The sequence below is a fragment of the Tamandua tetradactyla genome, chromosome 7 (assembly GCF_023851605.1).
Source record: "Tamandua tetradactyla isolate mTamTet1 chromosome 7, mTamTet1.pri, whole genome shotgun sequence".
In the NCBI taxonomy this organism is placed as follows: Eukaryota; Metazoa; Chordata; class Mammalia; order Pilosa; family Myrmecophagidae; genus Tamandua; species Tamandua tetradactyla.
Genome location: NC_135333.1, coordinates 84,953,236 through 84,976,114, shown reverse-complemented (window position 1 = coordinate 84,976,114; position 22,879 = coordinate 84,953,236). Strand labels below are relative to the sequence as shown.

The following is a 22,879-nucleotide window of genomic DNA, read 5'->3' as shown; positions in this document are numbered from 1 at the left end:
GTAGGGAGACCTTAAGTTGTATCTGAGAGTTGGCAGAGTCTGGTGGATAACAAACTGAATGACGCGCAAGAATTTTGGGGGGAACTTCAGGTTTCTCGGCTCTACCAAGATTCTGTTTCAAAGGGGCCGAAGTAGGGCCAAGGATACACATTTTTAACATGCATTCCAGGTGATTCTGTTGTACATGGCTCACACCGTGAATAGAGGAGAGAAGGTGGCACCTAAAGGCAGCATGAAATAGCAGAGACTACGACAGCAGGGGATTTAGAGGTGAAAAAAATCAGTTGGATTGGAGGCTTGTATAAGGGGATCCTGAGAGACAAGTAAGGGAGCAATGCCTAGAATAAGCGGATGCTCTCCTTTTACTTTTTTTCTCAGTAAGAAAGGATGACACATACTTTTTACAAAGCTGGGTAAATAAAGCAGCAGGAGCCAGTTATTCCCAAAGAGAATATCTCTACTTGATTTCTTGCTTTTTAATGGAATGCAAATAGCTATATATGAGACAATCAACCCAGTTCTTTTTTAAAAATGCAAATAATAGTTAAATTAACAGGCAATTGATCCTTTTCTGCTAGTTCAGGTGACTAATCAGTTAAATTACATTAACAATTTAGTAATCTGAAGCATTACTGAGTAATTGCACACTATTTATACAAAATGAATGTCTTAATTCACACCACACTTTAGTGGAACAAACACTGAGCTGGGATTAGGGTTCTTGCTCCAGTGTCTTGTATAGTGTCTAGTATATGGTTAGTTGACACTCAATAAATAGTTGACAAATGTCCTTAATTGAAATTGCTCAGTGTATGTTATTCTTTATTTCCACCAAAAAGACAAAAGGAGTTTTTTTAGATTAGTGGTTTTCTGCACTCTCAAATTTCTTGGGGATGCAGAGGTGTCACTTTTGGATTGTAAGGGAGAAATCAAGAGGTTAGGGAGGGGCAACTTTCTCTACTTTAAACTGCATGTTTTTCTTTTGTTTTCCATATTTTGTTGTTTTAGTGGAGTTTGCATACAATCTTGTTTGAAAAATGACAAAGGGCTTCCATTGAAAAACATACAAAATAACAACCATATCAACAGTAGTGTTTTAAAGTCTCTGCACGTATTGATGAAATGATTGAATTCAAGTCCAGACATATTTACAAGCCACTGTGCACAGCTTTAATAAATGATTATCATGACTCATTGTGAATAAATAAATTTTAATGTGCCTCTGATCTGCTTCAAGTTTTGAACATTTTTTGAGCTTGCAGGAGATATTACTGGATGTAATACCAGCAGACACTTGACAGATCTTAAGAATAAAAAAATAATTCCATAGGTAGGTATTACAGTATAAAGTTGGGGAGAGGGGACAGCTATAACAAAGATAAAAAAGTGGCAAAATGGTGGAGTAGGAAATTTTACAGCTTGCTTCCTTCACTAGAAAAATTAGTAAGCTGGCATAAGAGAGTAGAATGAACTAAGTGTCACCCTGGAACCAGAATGGACATCTAAAAAACTAGCAGAGGGCAAGAGAAAGTGAGGGGCTGCCAAGAGTTTAGATTTGTAAGTGAAAGCTTAAAGCAAGGGCTGGTCCTCTTCCTCAGTTCAGTGGCAGTGGCCTTGGGAATGGTGCGGGCTGTGGCAACATGGCCTGGATTCGGGGAGTGGCTGGCTGGGGCAGCAATATGCAGAGGAAACCTTATCCTCCCAAAGTTGGGATTGAGGGTCAAAGTCAGTCTGGGGAATCTGTGAGGGACCAACATGAAAGCTGGCCTCAGTTTTGGCCCTCTGAACAACAGCAGCTTCTGGTGTCCACCTGTATCCATGAGGCTATAAAGAGCAAGCACACCTTTGGCTAATTTTTTTCATCTATGTATGGCCATTTTCTGGTCTGGCAGATCCCTAAGAGCCCAGAGAAGATGTTGGCCTCAGCTTCTGCCCTCTTGGCAGCAGCCATTAAAGGCTGTTGTGTAGGTTACTGAAGTCAAGTTGGATTCAATAGAGAAACTAAATTATAATAGAGTTAGAATGTTAAATGAGAACACCATGGTAACCATAGGAAATATCTTTAAAAACTTTGCAAAAGGAAATAATAAGTGATTCAAAGTAGCTCATTATAAAAGGTCATCTAAATAAAAAGGGAAGACAGTAATGTAGGAAAAAGGGAGAAACAAATTATATATAAGGTTTACAAAAACCATTAACAAAATGGCAGAAATAAATCTTGCCTTATCAGTACTTACCTTAAATGTAAATGGATTAAATTCTCCAATCAACAGGCAGAGATTGGCATAATGGTTAAAGAAACATAACCCAACATATGTTGCTTACAAGAAATCCATCTTATATCTGAAGATGCAAACAAGTTAAAAACAAAAGGTTGAAAAAACATATTCCATGCAAATAAATAATAACCAAAAGAAAGCTGGGGTGGCTTTACTGATATCAGATAAAATAGACTTTAAGTCAAAAACTGTTTTTGAGAGACAAAGAAAATGCAATCTATTAATAAAAGGGTCAATTCAACAGAAGTTTTATCAATTATAAACATATATGCACCTAACAAAGGGACACCAAAATATATGAAGAAAACATTAACAGAATTGGCAAGAGAAATAAATAGTTTTATAATAATAGTTGGAGATTTCAATAATCATTGTAATCCTGAACAGAAGATCAAAAAGGAAATAGAGGACTTGAACAACATTACAAACCAACTAGATCTACGAGGTATGTAGAATGATTCATCCAACAACTGCAGAATACACATTCTTTTCAAGTGCACAAGGCATCATCCTCTAGGATAGACCACATTTTAGGACACCTGAGAAGTCTCAAACAGTTAAAACTATTTTAATTGTAGAAGTAAAACTTCTTCAAAAAGAATGGAATGAATCTAGAAATCAATAACAAAAGGAAAACTGGAAAATTTACAAATATGTGGAAATTAAACACCATACTCTTGAAATAATAATGGGTTAAAAAATAAATTGCAAGAGCTCCAAGAAGATGGCAGAACAGGATAGATCAAGTTCATCCTTGCTCCAAGGAATAGCTAGAGAAGGGATGGGAAGGTGCCGAAACAGTGATTCCAGGGTGAAAGTGACCTGGGAGAGTTTCCTACATCACATAGAGATGCCCTGGTTGCAAAAGCTGAAGAACTGAGACACAGAGAACCAGAGACTCTCTAGCTAGCACAAACAGCCTGGCAAAAAGAAGCCCAGAGCCCTCAGGAGTGCATGGACAGGGAGACGAGGAGATGGGAACTAGGAAATAAGCCAAGCCTTGTTCCTTGAATGCGCAACCCTCACCCCTGCAGCCCCAGGACTGGCAACTCACCCCATACCCCATGCACCTGAAGCCCATCACCCTCCCACCCTATGCTCCAAGAGCCTCTGTTCTGACACCCTCGGTCCATACCCTCACCCTGCCCCGACCCTAAGTGTGTGCATGCCTGCCCCAGCCCAACCCACCTCTCCTGTGCAAGCACATAGTCTTGCCCTGCCCCTGCTGAGACCTGCACACTCACACCCAGCCCCCTCAACACCCACTCCCCTTTCCCTGCCCCTGAAGGCAGCCGCTGAAACATCAACACTGCAAGCACTTACCTTCATACCCAAGCTACACCCACCCCCAGCTCATACAGTCATGCAACCCCACCCACACCCCCTGAGCTCTGCGCACATGTACATCAGCTTATGGCCTCCCCAGATCTGCACACATGCCCAGGCCCCCAATCATGACCCCCAGCTCTGGGCAAGCACTGACTTGCACACTTGGCACACACCCAAGCCCAGCCCATGCAGGTGCAACCCTTGTCCCCTACCCCTGAGCTTGGCACATGCTTACACAAGAACCTGCCTCCTAGAGACCAGTGCATACAAGGCAAGGACCTCAGACCCATGCATCCACACAGCCACATTCCCCCTGCTGCCAGGCACCCACACATTCATGCACTGACTTCTTGAGCCCTACATCCCAACCCCCTGCCCCACACACATGCACCCTTGCCCTATTCCCCAGCATAAGCACCTAACTCCCATACCTGGTAGGTGCTCACATGCACATCTGTGCTACAGAACCCCTGCCCTGCACATGTGTGCACACATGGTCCAACTCCCTCCACAGCTGTATACCCGTGCCAGGGCCCCACCTACCTGATGCAACACCCCACCCCAAGTCATGTCCTGCAACCCCTATGACCTGTGCCCCACACCTACACACTCCCACATCCACATCCAAGGCCCCCTGGGTCCTTCCCCCATGCAAAGACATATCCATGCACTGGCTCCCCCACATGTCCCAACCTCTGTGGCACCTACCCTGCACCCTGATACCCATGACACCCATGCTCCATGCACCCACCCACATCCTACCTGCGTCCCAGCCTCTGTGCATCCACACAGCACCCCTCATCTGCCTCCCACCATGCCCTACCTCTGTGTCCCTATGCCACACACTGTTCCTGCACTCCAAGGCCTGCCTAGCTACGCCCATCCCCACAGCTCCCTCACTGCACCTCTGCAACCCTGCACCCTGTGCCCCATGCTCATAGGCACCAGTGTAGCACCCCCAACCTGTGCCTATACCTGCACGGCAACCTATCACTGCACTCTCAGGCCCTACCCCACACCCCGCATCATGTTCCAAATTCATCCTGCAAATAGAAAGGAAATCAACTTCCAAAGTAACACTATTAAGATATTTGCATGCCTCGAAGACAACAGAAGATCATTAAGCATATCAAGATGCAGATAGATATAGCTCAGCCTAATAACCAAATTAAAACACTGGAGGAGACACAGACGTTGGAACAACTAATCAAAGATGTTTATATAACTCTACTTAATGAAATAAATAGGATTGCTAATGACATAAAGGAGATCAAGAAAACACTAGAAGAGCATAAAGAGGAATTTGAAAGAATAAATTTAAACAATAGCAGATATCACAGACATTAAAGATGCTGTAGATCAAATAAAAAATATGCTAGAGATTTACAACAACAGATTTGAAGAGGTGAAAGAAGGAATAAGTGAACTAGAGGACAGGACAACTGATTTCAAACATTCAAAACAGCAAATGCCAAAAGAGATGGAAAAATTTAAGTTGGATCTCAGGGAAATAATGGATAAAGCAAAGTACAAAAATATAAGCATAATTGGTGTCCCAGAAGGAGAAGAGAAGAGTAAAGGGCTAGGAAGATTAGCAGAGGATATAATGGGGGAAACTTCCCAACCTTTATAAAAGACATAAATATGCAAATCAAAGAAGCCCAATGAACTCCAAATAGAATAAATCCTAATAGGCCTTCCCAAAGACACATACTAATCAATCTGTCAAATGTTGAAGTGAAGCAGAAAATCCTGAAATAAGCAAAAGGAAATCTACTACATACAAGGGAAGCCACATGTTCTAGTTTGCTAGCTGCCGGAATGCAACATACCCGAGATGGATTGGCTTTTAATAAAAGGGGATTTATTTTGTTGGTTCTTCAGAGGAAAGGCAGCTAACTTTCCACTGAGGTTCTTTCTTATGTGGAAGGCACAAGATGGTCTCTGCTGGTCTTCTCTCCAGGCTCCTGGGTTCCAACAACTTTCCCCGGGGTGATTTCTTTCTCCATCTCCAAGGGCCTGGGCTGAGCTGCAAGTGCTGAGATGAGGAATGCCAAGCTGCTTAGACTGTGCTACATTGCGTTCTCTCATTTAAGCACAAGCCAATTAAGTTAAACGTCACTCATTGCAGCAGACACACCTCCTAGCCGACTGCAGATGTAATTAGCAACAGATGAGATTCACCTACCATTGGCTCATGGCCACAGCAACAGAACTAGGTGCTTTCACCTGGCCAAGTTGACAACTAAATCTAACTACCACACCACATAAGACTGATTTTGGGCTACTCAACTGGCAATATGGAGGTGAGAAGGGAGTGGTATGATATATTTAAGATCCTGAAAGGCAAAGACTTCCAGTGAAGAATTCTGTATCCAGCCAAATTGTCTTTCAAAACTGAGGAAGAGAGTAAAATTTTCACAGGCAAACAAAGGCTGAAAGATTATGTCAACAAGAGACCAGCTCCACAAGAAATAATAAAGGGAGTTTTGCTGGCTAAAAAAACAAAAGACAGGAGAGGGAGGTGTGTAGATGGGCACAGAACTGAAGAGTACCAGTAAGGTTAACCTAAAGGGTTAAAAGAGAAAGAGGGAAAAGAACATATAGATCTGACAAATAAAGTCAAGAAGTGCCTTTACAGTAATAACTTTGAATGTTAATGGATTAAACCTACCAATTAAAATATACAAATTGGCAGAATGAATTAAGAAACATAATCCATCTATATGCTGCTTACAAGAGACTCATCTTAGACACAAGGATACAAATAGATTGAAAGTGAAAAGGTGGAAAAAAATGTTCTGTGCAAGCTATAACCAAATAAAGCAGAAGTAGCTATACTAATATCATAAAAAAATAAACTTTAAATGCAAAGACCCATCATAAGAGACAAAAAAGGGCACTATAGATTAGTAAAAGGGACAACTAACCAAGAAGAAATAACAATCATAAATCTATGTTCCCAATCAGAGAACTCCAAAGTACATGAAACAGACATTGGCAAAACTGAAGGGAGCAATAGGTGTTTTAACAATAATAGTAGAAGAGTTTCAATATACCACTCTCCTCTATAGACAGAACAACCAAAGAACCAACAAGGAAATAGAGAACTTAAACAATTTAATACATGAATTAGACCTAACAGACATATATAGGTCAATACACCTCAAAGCACCAGGCTATACATTCTTCTCTAGTGCTCATGGAATATTCTTCAGGATAGATCATATGGTGGGGCACAAAATATGTCTTTATAAATTTAAAAGCACTGAAATTATTCAAAGCACTTTCTTTGATCACAATGGAAGAAAGCTGGAAATCAATAGCCACCAAAGAACAAGAATTCACAAATATATGGAGATTAAATAACACACTCTTAAACAACCAGTGGGTAAAACAAGAAATTGCTGGAGAAATCAGTAGCTATCTGGATCTGAATGAAAATGAGAATACAACATATCAGAACTTATGGGATGTGGCAAAGGCTATGCTGAGAGGGAAATTTATTGCCCTAAATGCCTATATTAAAAAATAAGAAAGAGCCAAAATCAAGGACTTAACTGCTTACCTGGGTGGAACTTGAGAAAGAACAGCAAACTAATCTCAAAGCAAATAGAAGAAGAGAAATAACAAAGATTAAAGCAGAGTTAAATGAATAGAAGGACAAAAAATAATAGAAGGAATCAATAAAACCAAAAGTTGGTTATTTGAGAAAATCAATAAAATTGTTGGACCACTATCAAGCCTGAAAAAGAAAAAGGGAGAGAGGATGTAAATTATCAGCATCAGAAATGCGAGGGTGGTCATCAACACAGACCCTGAAGAAATAAAATAAACTGTAAGAGGATACTATGAACAACTATATGCCAAGAAACTAGACAGCTTAGATGAAATGGACAAATTCCTGGAAACACAAAAACTACACTGACTCAGGAAGAAATAAGATCTAACAACCAACCACAAGTAAAGAGATTCGAGATTCAAACAGTCATCAAAAATCTTCCTACAAAGAAAAGCCCAGGGCCAGAAGGATTCACAGGGGAATTTTATCAAACATTCCAAAAAGAACTAACACCAATCCTGCTCAAACTCTTCAAAAATTTTGAGGCAAAAGGAATACTACCTAACTCATTTTATGAAGCTAACATCACTTTAATACCAAAACCAGGTAAAGATGCTATAATAAAAGAAAGCTACAGGTCAATCTCCCTAATGAACACAAATACAAACATTCTCAATAAAATATATGAAATTGAATCCAACAACACAATAAAAGAATTTACAGAACAACCAAATGGGGTTTATACCAGGAATGCAAGGATGGTTCAACAAAAGAAAATCAGTTAATGTAACTCAATACATTAGCAAATTTAAAGGAATATATGACATTTGTTTTAGCAGCTGGGAAACTAAGAAATATGCTGAGGGGAAAGAGGGGAAGAGTACAACAGCCTCTGCAGAGGTAGGTTTTGGAGTGATATTAAAAGACAGACAAGCAAAAATGACTCCAGGATTGCTGAGAAAATGTTGGCCCATTTAAAATAAAAATAACAGTTATTGCCTACAACCTCTGTGCCAAATATAAGCTCATTTAATCCTTACAACAACTCTGACATGCTGTTATTATAAAGAGGTTTAAGGCATTAAATTACATAACTTGCTACTGGTCATAGAGGAAATGACAAAACTGGGATTTGGATGCAGGCAGGCAGGCTATAGAGGATGTTCATGAACACATAGATGCACTGGCTGTATTTGTAGAAAAAGAATCCTTCAGTGGCAATTCCTTCCAGGGAACTGAGAATGCAATGTTGAGAAATGGTGTGAGGTTTAGTTCCTGCTATTGCTACCTTCATTTTCTGCTCCACTGCTAGGAATAATTGGCCGCTACCTTTGAAATGTCGCGCATACCCTTTATATTTTATTTCTTTGCCATCATGAACCAAATGAAAACACAATTTAGAGGACTTTTGAATCATGGCCAACTTCTGTCTTAAAGTACAGGCATAACCTACATTGTTGCTTTGGCATTCAGGTCCTGTGGGTCAGAAGCAATGTCAGTAAGTTTCTTTAACCAGGAATGGTCATGTGAACTGATATTTGGCTTCCAACATTTGTAGCCAGAATAACTGATCATATGTGAAAAACACAGAATACTCCTTGGAATGCTTAAGTGTTATCTTTTTCATAATGGATAGGGCCCAAATTTTTAAGAGGCAATAGCATCTAGCATATAAATATTCACATCATTCAGTTTCCAGAGATCTATCCTGTGTAAAAAGCCCAGTAATACTGAATTTAAACTTTTTAAATCACAAATTTATTGGTAGAATGGGGAATACAAGTCTTAGCAGCAGCTTTCTGGAAATTTGTTTTCATTTAATTGAAAAACAGTTAAATTTCTTTAGTAGAGATGCCCAAATATTCTGTAATTAGTATTTATAAATATTTATCTCCAGGCAAAGTTTCAGATAATGTTTTTTGAAGGGTTTCATAATTAAATATCTCTAATGTGGAGCATTTTTCTCTGATATAAATTAATCACTAGATATTTTAATCGTAAAAATGTTTACACATGCAAAATAAGAAAACAGCTGAAATTTTAATGTAAATTTCTAAGGGGCTAGTTAAATGACCCAAAAAGCAAATGCATGTTAGCTTACTTACTGGAAAATAGCAAATCTGCTTTTGATTCAGCCATTATTTTGCCTATGTAGCTGGGTCCCTTTTTTACTAGAAATTTGCTTGTGGGAAACTGCCAATCCTTAGTTGAACTCATAAAGAGATGTGCATCTGAAGAATATTGTTGGAGGGCTGGGGGCTTACTTGATACAATAGTTAGAATGTAATTGGGTCCTTGCGGAGGGCAATGCAATTAAATATGTCAAGGAAAGCATAATTAGATGTGTTGCTGAATGGTGTAATTATATTCATAAGAGGGGGACTGTAATTAAACGTGTGGCAAGGGGCTGTATTTGGATGCTTATGTTGAGGATATAATTAATATATGGGTGACAAATTAAATTATGTGTGTGGGTGAAGCATAATTATGTGTGGGAGTCCATATGGCTAAGTGGGTGAGGGTACAATGAAATGAGTGGGTTTGAGTATAATTAGATTTGTGAGTTGATGCTCTTATGGACAAAGAAGTTGAGTTTTTCATCAGTAAGGGCAAGTATATGTTTGGCATTGTGACTGATACCAGATGGCCTATAGTGACAGCCTTTCAGACCACTCTGAGGTTTGCAAATCAAAATCTCTGCTTTTCTAATAGGATTTGAGACCCGCATCTCACACTGACATTGATTCATGTTGTTAGTGGCATGTGATGGTGTCTAAATACTGGGTAGCTCCATAACTTTTCTGGCTTTAAAATGCAATTATATGAAAAAGATGACTTGCTTTCCCTTCCTATAAAAAATAAAAGGGTTTGGAGGAGAGTAGTGCAGTGGGTTGGGGGAAGCAGTTTCCTTTATCTTGTTAAGGGTGAAAATGAGAAGTGTCAACTCTTTTAGTTAAAAGAGTATCCACATAAAATTACATGTGTAATAAAAGTCAGCAAAACTTAGCTGGGGTAGCCTCATTTTTTTTAAGTTATGAAGGTATTTATTCAGAAATATTTATGGCATCTCTGCCCCATCACCCTCATTATAATAGGAAAACGGTGATAACTGTAAGCTGCAGGTAAAACAGGAACTAAGGAGTGGTAGAAGGAAGTGAGAGGTAGAAGAATCAAAAGCAAGATAGGTGCAAAAGTTATTCAGAGTATCTGAGAAATTTATGCTGAAGGAGTGGAGCATGGTGAGAATTATTATAATAATAATTGGACATATCCTGTCCTAAATTAAAAACAATGAAGCTTTTTTTCACATCTTCAAAAGCAAGAGAAGGCATAAAAATATGTTTAACACCTAGATAAATTCTTAAAATTAATGATATTTAATTCATCACTAACCAACTTAATCTGCTTCATTTGGTTACTCAATTTTCATAAACCCTGGAGCCTTCTGTTTATTCAGGGCTTAGGTCATTTCTCACAAAGCTTCATTATTGATAGAATTGCAGCCAGTTATTTCTAGGATCTCAAACAGTTTGGCTTCCTGGAGTTTCCAAGAAGCCTAAATTTAGGATCAGTTGTTTTTTAACTTGAATGTAAGGGACATTACAGTCTTCCCCCTAATCTCTGGTCCTGCCTTACAGTGGTTTTAAAGAACATTTTTTATTCTTGGATCCTGATTTTACATCAATTCATGATGCTAATTTTAAAAATGTAGACATGCTTCAGAAGTGGCCTTTCTGAAAGACCATTATAATTTAATTTGTAGTTAGAGGTGCCCCTACTAAAATGCTGCACACTCCTGTGAAAAGAGTTACCACAGCACTGTTTCATCCAATTCTGTATCTACTAACTGGTTTACATTTTCTTTTCTCCCCATGAACCTCCTACCTTCTTTCCCTCACCTCTCCGAGGCAAGCACAAACACTAAAAGGATTATGATTTATTGTGGTGAACTCAGCTGTTCACGGAGCTAACGTAATGATTGTTCAAGAAAACGAGTTATGTCTACAGGATGGAAGATGAGTAGGTGGGACAAGAGCTCCTCCTACCTGTGATTCAGGGTTCACCTGGGATAAGGGGGCAGAGCAAAGCTCCCTGGCTCTTAGCACTTTGCTTTTTTGTGGATTATACATGCAGGGGAGAAAGAGAGGAGGTATCTGGTTTTGGAAATGACTTTGGTGAATGAAGCTTCATTTAGTTCATGAATAACCATTCTGGGCTGCTTTGGTGTTAATAAGGTACTAAAACAGGGTTTAAATTCTTCAGTATTTTAATAGCATTTTTTCTGGAAGTGATGTTATCAGCCAGAGATTTTTGCAGTTGGCATTTGTGGTTCTTTGCGAAAAAGTCTTCTAGCCTTTAACAAGTCTTTTTACCCTCATTCATGCTACAAAATGTCGAAGACCCTAATTTTTGTTTGCTTTTTATTTTAGCCTTCCTAAGATTAACTAATAGACCAGAATACTCAATTGTTTTGTTAAACCTAAAATCTGAAGATCTCAGATTAAATATCACTTTCTCAGAGAGATCTTCCCTAGCCTCCTAGCATCCTGCACTTTCCTATCACATTTGCTAAATTCTATATTTCCTGTTATAATGTCAGCATCCAGAACAGTTGTTGAATGAGAAGGGAAGTTAGGTATCCGGGGTATTTAGGAAGAGGCATGGGTAGTATAGGCTGTGGAAGATGGTAAGGCTAAGAGGGTATCTCAGAAGCAAGATTCTGAAATAGCTTTATTAAATATAAGGGAGGTGGGGCTTAGTTGTGTTTATCAAGTTTGAAGATTAAATTTTATACTCACTTGGACATTAAGGAAATAACACTCTAAGCCAAGCGCTGCTGAAAATACATTAGATGCTCAATAAGTATCCACTGATTAAATAGTTTAACTTATTAAACAAACTGATGATCACTTAACTTGTCCTTAGTCTGGATATAGAATGGTAAGCAAAACAGCGTGGGACCCTCAGTGATTCATGTAAAAATGTATATTTTAGAGAAGTCATTAATCGATAGAAGGAATGCATATAGCCTTAAAATACCAGTGATCAAAAATAACATTTTGTTCAAAACTTATGCAGATCATTGAATTGAAAATATCTCACATATTATCTCACACACGATAGACTACATACTATAGTTGTCAAGCAATATAATGATTTTTCTCAGATAATTTAATTTTTTAGTTTATAATAACATACTAATAGCTTACATTTAGATAGGGCTTAAGACTTTGCTAATGAAGTTAAGCACCTTACTTTATTTTAATGCTCATAATTAAAAAGATAGGTCCAAAAAAAAATGTAGGGCAGTTATTATCGTGTCCAGCTTCCAGTGAGGCACTGGCACTGAGAAGTTGGGGGCTGGCGAGTCAGGATCTGAATCCAGATGGTTAATATAATAATGTTGTTATGCACTGGGTGTTCTAAACAGTTATGCTTACAACTACTGTAGTTTGTTGCCTGATCCTGTTTTTTTCCTTGAGAAAAAGTGAAGTACATTAGATGATGTGGAACAAAGGTAGGTGGGAAAATTAGGAAAACATTTTGGATGCATTAGTGGCTGAGCAAGAATTGAAAAATATTTTTTTTCTTTTTTTTTTCTGTTACTTTTAGGAATTGAAAAATACTTTGAGTTAATATTTGATGTCAAATCCATCCTTTCTTTAGAGTAATATTTTTAAAGGTTGTCAGGAGGAGTGTTATAGGATATCATATTCTCAGATCCAGTAGATATTTTCTTGCATGGGCACAAAGAGATATATTTGAAAAGAATGGAAGCAGTGCCTTAATGAAAACATTCCTTGCTTCTTCTCCACCAAAATCAATCAAACCAAGTTTCTTTATATGTGGTATATTCAGAAAAGGACATGCCTTTTTCATGCATCTTTCTAGAAAGCATTGGCCATTGCCAAGTTGACATATTCTGGGTCTAAAATAAAATAATGACAGTATTATCTCAATTACCTAAAAAATTCCAAGTATTTTTCAATGGATATTTTCTTATATATATGTGTGTGTGTGTGTGTGTGTGTATGATATATGTATGTATGTATGTATAACTTTGCTATTATTATTCAGTCCACTAGAAGAGTGCACTCAGGTAATCAATAAATATTTGTAAAAATGAAATGAAAAGAAATGGTAATGAAATTGATTGTGTAAGCATCAGCAGTTAACAAATATTATCCAAAAGAAAAATCAGAAATTTCCTCTCCCAGACACAAGTGGTGTTTGGAATTTCATAGTGCATGTATATAATCATTAAATTTGCTCCTGACTGAATCATTCCTAATTAAGGTAGAGTGAGATAAATCTCTGCTTCTAGATGTTCCACAAAACCCCCATGAGGTCGAGGCATTTTATGAGTTACAAATATCAATGAATACTGCTTGAAAGAGGAAAGGACTGAAAAAGGAAGAGAAAGAAGATGAGTTGACCCCCATGCCATTGGCTTGGCTAGATGCCTTACCTACATCATCTTATATAGTTTCAGATAATTTGATGCAATATTATCCCCTCTTTAAAAACAGAAAGTGGAACTGAGTGGCATTTGACAGCTTGTTCCACAATCCCACTATTAGGGAGTTAGGAGTAATGTTTATACTCACATCTGTGCCACTCTGCTGCTGCTGTTCCACATGTCTGCTTGTTCTGGGCACAGATTCATGCCTGGAAACCTGGAGTTGCCAGTCCACTGGTTCAAGAACCTCTCTTCCTCATGTAGGGGAAGTTTAAGTTGTCTTTTGTAAACACAGATAATTATTAGTGGAGGATGAGTGAACACACTTTTCAAATAAACTGTGTATACAAGTAGATATGCAAGTACATGTGTATAATTTGCTGAACTCAGTTCAGGCTTTTGTCCGCCCTTCTGATCTGAATCTGTCTTTGTGGAGGTCACCAGGGACCTCCGTGTTTTGAAACCAAATGCCACTTTTAACCATTACCTTAATTTCTCAGCAGCACCTGATACAGCTTTTCCCCTTCCTTTCTTGAGACTTTAAAAAAAAATTTTGCCTTCCTGAATGCCACTTTCTTCTGTTTTTTCGTCCATTTTACTGGCCACTCCTTCTTAGTCTCTTTTTTTAAACTTATTATTGTATAGTGTAAATAGATACAAAGCAAAAAAATAAAAAAGCAAATAGTTTTCAAAGCACTCTTCAACAAGTAGTTACAGGACAGATCCCAGAGTTTGTCATGGGCTACCATATGATCCTCTCAGAAATTCCCTTCTATTCCCTTCTAGCTGTTCCAGAATATAGGAGGCTAGGAGGCTTAAATATTTTTTATCACCACGATTGACTTTTTTTCTTTCTTTTTTTGTGAAAAATAACATATATTCAAAAAAGCAATAAATTTCAAAGAACAGCACCACAGTTAGCTGTAGAACATATTTCAGAGTTTGACATGGGTTACAATTCCACAATTTTAGGTTTTTACTTCTAGCTGCTCTAAGATACTGGAGACTTAAAAAAAGATATCAATTTAATGATTCAGCAATCATATTCATTTGTTAAATCCTACCTTCTCTGTATGACTCCACCATCAACTTTGATCTTTCCATCTCTCTCTTTAGGGATGTTTGGGCTATGACCATTCTAACTTTTTCATGTTGGAAGTGGCTGTCACTAATATGGGGTAAGGATATGGAACTATCTGATGTTCAGGAGAGGCTGGGCCCTCTAAGTTTCAGGATTCATCTGGTCCAGGGACCTATCTGGAGGTTGTAGGCCTCTGGAAAATTATTCTAGTGCATGGTTTCTTATATATTGCCCTATGTGTTCACAGGAGTCATCTCCCACGTTGCCATGAAGACTTTCACCCCTGGATATCATGGCCCAAGAAGTGGGGAGGGCAATAACTTCACTTGCATAGCTGGGCTTAGAGACAGTGAGTCCACATCTGAGCAACAAAAGAGGTCCTCCAGAAGTAACTTTTAGGCATATCTATAAGTAGGTTAAACTTCTCCGCTACTTACATAAGCTTCACAAGAGTAAGCCTCAAGATCAATGGTATGTCCTATTGATTTAGGGGTCCCTAAAGTTTGACATGGTATCAGGGTATTTCCTGATAGTAAGGTTTAATAGTTCCATATTTTTTCTCCCATCCCTCAAGGGACTTTGCAATATTTTTTCATTATCTGCTTAATATACTCTAGGATGTATCCAGGCATTACATTAAGCTATACAGGATTAAAGGACCTCTCTTATTCTGGGCTCTCTGTGTTTCAGTTGTTCAAATGTGCTATACAGATAGGTCGAGTTAGATTACGTGCTACAGAAAATTTCAGTTCCACAAATAAACCTTTCTCCCTTTGGTCTCAAAGAGCATGTTTGGTTCTTAAGTAAGGACATTGTCTTCCTTACTCCTATGTTCTAAATTACTTTAAGCCCAACCTGATCAGCTTTGTTCTTATCTCTAAATGTCAGGATATATATATAAAACAGCCTCTCAAAATCCAGAAATAATAGTTACCACTCTGGACTAAATGTATCTGCTATAAAAGCTTACAATCTAGGCCCCTGTTTTCTTGTAAGCCTTTTCTAAAGGAGACCATACCATTGTCGTTCTTTTGTTTCTGGTTTATTTTACCTCACCAAATGTCCTACATGTTCATTGTTACTTGCCTCACGACTTTGTTCCTTTTTTGTAGCAGCACAACATTCGTTTATAAGTATACATCATTCTACTTCTCAGTCATTGCATCCTTCAGCCACCTAGATTCATCAGGGATCATGTATACTGCCCAAAGTCCACAGTCCATCAACACTCTCAATTTTAGATAATTTCATTGTTCCCAAGAGAAAGAAAACCAATAAACACACCCTCACCACCTTCTTAGTCTCTTTTACTGCTGTCTCCTGACATCTTGTTAGAGTGCCCCAGGGCCCAGTTATTAGACCTGTTCTCTTTTCTATCTACAGTCATTCACTATCGGGGCTCATGACTTTAAATGCTTCGTATATGCTGATCATACCCAACTTCCTAGCTCCATTCCACACCAGTTCACTGACTGCCGGCTCAGATACTAATTGTCTACTTCTCATTGCCAGTTAGATGTCCAATAGGCTTCTCATATTTGACATATCTGAAACTGAGTTCCTAACACTTCTCTCTAAACCCACTCCTCCTCTAATCTTCCATATCCCAGAAAATGGCAAGTCCATCTTTCCAGTTGTTCAAGCCAACCTTGGAGTCATTGTTAGTTCCTCACTTTTACTTTTACTCTATTTCTGTAGCAAATCCAGTCAGCACTTCCTCCAACATATTTTCATAATCTGAACTCCTCTCATCACCCCACTTCTATTCCCTTGCTCTAAGCCACTATTACCATGTAGCCTGTATTGTTACAGGAAACTCCTAATTGGTCTCTCTCTTCCTACCCTGTATTTCCTACACCCTTGTCCCAGCAGAGTGGTTGTGCCAGAATAGAAAATAATGTTACTGCTCTGTTCAACCCTGCATTGACTTGCTTCTTCTCTTACAGTAAAAACCAGAGTTTTTGCAGTACCCTTCAAGGCCTACAGAATTTTTTCCCCAACTTCCCTATCAGTTGACTGTCTAATCCCCTCTTCAGTTTTTCTCTCCTTTGCTCACTGGTTTCCAGACATACAGGCTCTTTGCCCGTCTTTTCATATTCTGTTTAAGATAGCATCTGAACAACTGTTTGCTAAACAAATTAGGTGTATGACTCAGAAAATGACTCAGAAATCCACTCAACCATCTCAGAGTAAGTTGAGAATGGTGTGATGGTCAGGTTCATGTGTCAACTTGCTCAGGTGGTGGTGCCCAGCTGTCTGATTGTACAAGTACTGGCCTTTCTGTTGCTATGAAGACGTTTTGTGGACTTAAATCATGACCACATTGGTTATATCCATAGCTGATTGCATATGCAGTGCATATGCAATCAGCTAAGAGGAGTGTCTTCTGCAATGAGTGATGATTAATCTAATCAACAGAAAGGCTTTTCAGGAGGATTCAAAAGAGGCAATCACTCTTTCTGTTTCAGGCAGCCAGCCTATCCTGAGAGTTTGTTGAGACTCTTCATTGGAGCTGCCAGCTTGCAGCCTGCCCAACAGATCTTGAACTCTTACAGCCCCATGGTTGCATGAGACACTTTTATTTTACATTTACATATATCTCCTGCTGATTCTGTTTCTCTAAAGAACCCTAGCTAATATAAATGGAAATACAATTATCCAGAAAAAAATCTGTGGAAGATCATTTGTCTGATAGCTGGGAGCCCTTTGAATTGCATGGAAGACTAACTACATTTTTGAGAATTTTCTATAAGCAGAAATGCTGCCAACTTGGAAGGAAAGGGTTAAAGATAAAACAAAATGAAGGAAGAATGATTTCAAGGATAAAATCATACATGCAAAAGCCTGAGCTTAAGAGCCCTCCGTGGAACAAGAGGGTGAGACTGTCACTCTAGTAGGCTTGAAAGGCAAAACATGAAGCCACAGTTGTTCTCAGGCCTTGAAATCTAATGGAATTTGCCCTGCTGGGTTTCAGACTTGCTTGGGACCCATGACCCTCTCTTCCTCCTAACTTCTCCCTTTTGTAATAGGAATGTCTATCCTGTACCTGTCCCACCATTGTATTTTGGAAGCAGATAACTTGTTTTCTGGGCTTCAAAGGTTCTCTGATGGAAGGGAATTTTGCCCCAGGATAGATCACACCCATGACTGATTTAGATGGATGAGATTTTGAACTTAGAGTTGTTACTAAAATGACTAAGGCTTTTTGGATGTTGGGATGAGGTAAATGCATTTTGTATGTAGGAAGTAAATGTCTCTTAAGTGTTCAAAGGACAGACTGTTATGAATTGAATCCCCCATAAAAGCATGTCCAAGTCCTAACTCCTGCTCCTTTGAGTGTGCCTATAGGTGTAAATAGGATCTTTGAGGGTCTTATCAATTAAGGTGAGGTCAAACTGAATCAGAGTGGGCTTTAGTCCAATATGACTGGTGCTGTAAGTGGAAGAAATTTTGACATAGTAGAAAACAGACAGGGCCAGACAACTGTGTCACTGAGGCAGAGATAAGGATTGAATTAGAGACTGCCAGCAAGCTGCCACCAGTACACTTCAGACTTCAGAGAAAGCATGCTTCTGCAGACACCCCAGTGTTGGACTTTTAGCCTCCAAAACTGTGAGACAATGAATTCCTATTGTTTAAGTCAACCCATTCTGTGGTATTTGTCAAAGCAGCCATGGAAAATTAAGACACATCTCCTTCTGAGTCCTCTGGACAACCTAGTTACAATTGCACTTCCTCTCCAAAAGGATTCCTGATCTGGCCTGATCCTCTCAGGATCCTCTCGACAGCTACCAATGAAGACAGAGGCTCCTGGAATTTTTTTTAATAATTTAATTATTTCATGCCTATGCAAAGCCCTCATACTTTATATTTATATATTTATTCCATTTAATCTCCTGGTATAATCTGTATTCTTTGCTGGAGTTTCACCCAGGTAGGCCTACTTAGTATCATAGTTTTCTGTACCAGTTATGTGTATGTAAAATCTGTTCTAGTTTGCTAGCTGCCGGAATGCAATATACCCGAAACGGAATGGCTTTTAAAAAGGGGAATTTAATAAGTTGCTAGTTTACAGTTCAAAGGCTGAGAAAATGTCCAAGTTAAAACAAGTCTATAGAAATGTCCAATCTAAGGCATCCAAGGAAAGATCAAGAAGGCAGATGAAGTTCAGGGTTTCTCTCTCAAGTGAGAAGGCACATGGTGAACACAGTCAGAGTTCCTCTTTTAGCTGGAAGGGCGCATGGCGAACATGGTGTCATCTGCTAGCTTTCTCTCCTGGCTTCCTGTTTCATGAAGCTCCCTGGAAGACATTTTCCTTCTTCATCTCCAAAGGTCGCTGGCTGGTGGACTCTGCTTCTCGTGGCTGTGTCGTTCTGCTTTGCTCTCTCTGAATCTCCCTCATTCTCCAAAATGTTTCCTCTTTTATAGGACTCCAGAAACTTATCAAGACCCACCTGAATGGGTGGAGACATAGCATCACCGAATCCAGCTTAACAACCACTCTGGATTGGGAGACATCTCCAGGGAGATGATCTAATTACAGATTCAAACATACAGTATTGAGTAGGGATCATTCTGCCATTTTATGAAGTGGGACTTTGGTTAAAACATGGCTTTTCTAGGGGACATACATCCTTTCAAACCAGCACAAATACATATAAGTTCATATGACTATATGAGGTTTTTCCCTCAAGGAATTCCAGCTGCTGAGCATTGTTAGAGCATACAGAAAATTCATTATTTGGAGGTTCTTGCTGACCCAGCTGGAAGAAGCTGAATGACGCATTTCACTCACAGAAGTTATTGCTGGTTTTCCATATTCCTGGTTACTATAAATAGCACCTCACAGAACATTCAGGTACTCTGAAAATTTTCTTTACAGTCCAGTTCAGTGTTTGTAGAACTAAGTCACATGGGGCCTGGTTCGACACACATCACTTGCTTGTTTCCTAAATTCTAGCTAGGCCCACCTAGAGTGTTCATTTGCTCATAAACAGAACACGCTCTCATACTTTTGTGCTTTTGCTTGTGTTGATTCCTCTGCCTGGTAAATCCTAGTCATCCTTTTAAGATTCATCTCACAGGGAAAAGCTTTCCCTGAGCCTCTTGGGCAATGCTTTTTCCCTCTTCTATGGTGTTCCCCATAGCTTGTGGTGCATACCGCTTCTCCAAATATTTCAACACTGCATTAGAGTTTGTTACATGTCTCACACTTTCCACACTCCTCTGTCTTTCCACATCCCAAATTGTCAATTCTGAGTCCTGTGAGACCATATCCTTCTATCTCCAACAGTTAGAATTGGAAATGCTCAGAAACATTTGTTAAGTGGGTGCTGACTGTATGAATGAATGCAATTGCCTTCAAGTAGGGGAATAGAATTCATTTGTGTTTGTTCCGAGCTTAACACTTTTAATACTAATTCTGTGTTTAGCTTGTATTTTTCTATTTTCCCCAGCGGACACCTTCTATGATGTGCATGGGAAATTGGGAATGCAAAATAATGTTGTTATATTTAAATACACTCCGGGGAGGTTTTTGTTGTTTTACTTTTGTGTTTAATCTCAAAGGAATAGGCTAGTTTGTTTCCTACGAACTTCTTGGCACCTTTTTTCCCCACATGCTCATTTTGCTTTGCCTGTCTTCAATCAAATTCCTCTGAAGCATCTGCTGTAAACAATGATATTGTGCGCAGTTGTGTGTTCTCCGCAGTGAAAACCCGCCTTGTTTTCTGTTGCTAGGCGACCCCATTCCAGCTGCCCTTGAAGAAATGCGTGGTGGTGGGAAATGGTGGGATTCTGAAGAAGAGTGGCTGTGGTCGTCAAATCGATGAAGCAAATTTTGTCATGCGGTAAGAGAGAGTACCCACAGCGTGGCCTCTGCCTTTTCTCCTATTCTCCACCCTTTCCATGAGTCCTGGGGCCTTTCAGAACTAGTCACTGGTGATTAATCCATCATACACATTCTTTCTTTCCCTTCAAGCTTGTATACAAGTTAGTTTCAGAGAGGCAGGAGGAGCGAGGGAACGTGCCTTGAGAAAGTGCAAAGCTGTGGGAAGCTCAGAGGTTGTGGATCGACCAGGTCTGTGTGAGTAAAGAAAGCAGGGAAACATCTCAGATTTTATTTTAGATTACACAGTTGAGTGAGTTAAACATTTAAAATTCTTCATGACTTATAGATAATTCTCTATGAATAAAAATATGAATTTATTCATGTCATTCTAACCCCTTTTTGAAAGATTTTTTACAAAATTATTTGTAAGTGGCAGGTGGACTTTGAAGAGTGATTTGATCTGTGCATGACTAGGAATACAGTAAAGAGGGAAGGAGAGAACTTTTTTTTGTTGTTACACTGATTTTTTTTTTTTTTTTTTGGCATGGGTAGGCTCCAGGAATCGAGCCTGGGTCTTCAGCGTGGCAGGTGAGAATTTTGCCACTGAGCCACTATTACACTGCCCAGGATAGGAGAGTACATTTTGAGCAAGGAGGCTTCATAGGAGGACTGAACAGAGTGATGATATGCACGTTAGTTCTAGCAGACAAGAGGAGAGGCTGCTGCAGGCTCATGCCAAGGAATTAATATGCATCCAGCCACATGAGGAGACAATTGTAGAGGCACCAGCCTGCATTGTCGGGTGATTTTGACCAGAAATACTTTGCAGCCAGAAGCAGTATAGAGGCAAAGACAGCAATTGATGGGGTTGATGCAGGTTTAGGAGTAGCTGGGAGTGAGAGAAGGAGGAAAGAAAGAGAAAGTGTGAAGTGACACACCTTGGAGTCCAGTGGTATAATACAAAGTGGGTCTTGAGAGGTATGATGCAGAAAGGAAGGGGGACAAATGACAAGGTCGCTCAGAGCCTGCAGTGGTGACAAAGAAGCTGAAGTAAAAAAGAACTCACTTGAGCTTTTCGGAGGGATGATCACATTTCAGAGGGATATGTGAAAAATGAAGAGATCTGTTAGTGAATAAGTGAGGGTACTTTAAGGTGAGGCTGTGGGAAAGGGGGGTCCTTTAGGTGGGTCCCCAAAGTCTCACTGAAGTGAGAATGACTATGAACCAGAGGGCTTGGTGGTCAGGATGCATGAGGACTGCAGCAATTTAAAGGCCAAAAAGTTGAGTAAAGGAGAGGAAGATATTGTTTTTATGTTCTTTTTTTTTGCCTGGGCAGGCACCAGGAATCGAACCCGGGTCTCCAGCATGGCAGGCGAGAACTCTGCCTGCTGAGCCATTGTGGCCCACCCATTTTTATGTTCATTTTTAAGGATAAATAAATGTTGGTCCAGAGCTGGCAAAAGCTAACTTAGAGAACAGTAAACCACCTCTGAGTTTGAGCTAAATGGGGTTGAGAAGAGTAAAGTTTCTCTTTGAGAAGGTTTCAGAGAAGCTGTGGATTTGGGGGAGAGCCACATCTCTCTCAGAGAGCCAGAGTTGGGGTCCCTGAAAGACATTTTGTTTCAGTGAAGCCTGAGGCAGAGTGGGGAGATTTTTCTCTATCTCATGGTGGTGCCATATCATACATTTTACTGGTATAGAACAGTGATTTCCTCTGCATTGTTCTTTTTTTTTTTTTTTTTGCTAACTGTACAAACAACAGAAGGGAGAAGATTTTTAAAAGTCAATACAAAATCCATTTATTGAGCCTTAATCCATGTATTGGGCCTTGAGCTGGGTATAGAAATGGAATGCTGAACAAGTCCATCATGGAATTATAACTTGGAGATGTGTACTATGATAGGGGTTATTCAGACAGAGATGGTAGAGAGAGCAAGGAGCTTGTGAGGAAAAGAAGTGTCTGGGCTGAGCTGATTTTCCATGTCACTACAGGCTAAGGAACAACTATTTCCAAGGCTTTAATATAGGAAGGAAGCCGAGTCTCAGCACAGCATCATGAGCATTGGGGAGAGTGGAGTGAGATGGGGCTAGAGGGTATTTAAGCCATGGGAGTGGATAAAATCACCTAGAGAGAATCGATAGATGAGAAAACAGAGGTGCTGAGCCAAACTCAGGTGCTCACTCCAATATTTTGGCTTTAGGTGGAGACCTAAGGAGAAAACAGAGAGGTCAGAGCACAAGCCATTCCCATTAACGAGATGTGTGACCTTCAGAGCATCCTTTTCCTTTGCTAGGGCCCTGCTCTCTAATCTTTATGAGGAGCTTGGAGTAGATAATT

The 22,879-nt window shown here is 39.4% G+C and overlaps 1 protein-coding gene across 1 annotated transcript in view; it reads left to right on the top strand.

Moving 5' to 3' along the window:
* Positions 1–22,879, top strand: part of ST8SIA1 (ST8 alpha-N-acetyl-neuraminide alpha-2,8-sialyltransferase 1) — a 170,247-nt gene that overhangs the window by 58,791 nt on the left and 88,577 nt on the right. Inside the window, exon 3 of the mRNA XM_077170269.1 lies at positions 20,451–20,560. Within this exon, the coding sequence (XP_077026384.1) occupies positions 20,451–20,560 (110 nt within the window). The remainder of the gene's footprint in view (positions 1–20,450; positions 20,561–22,879) is intronic.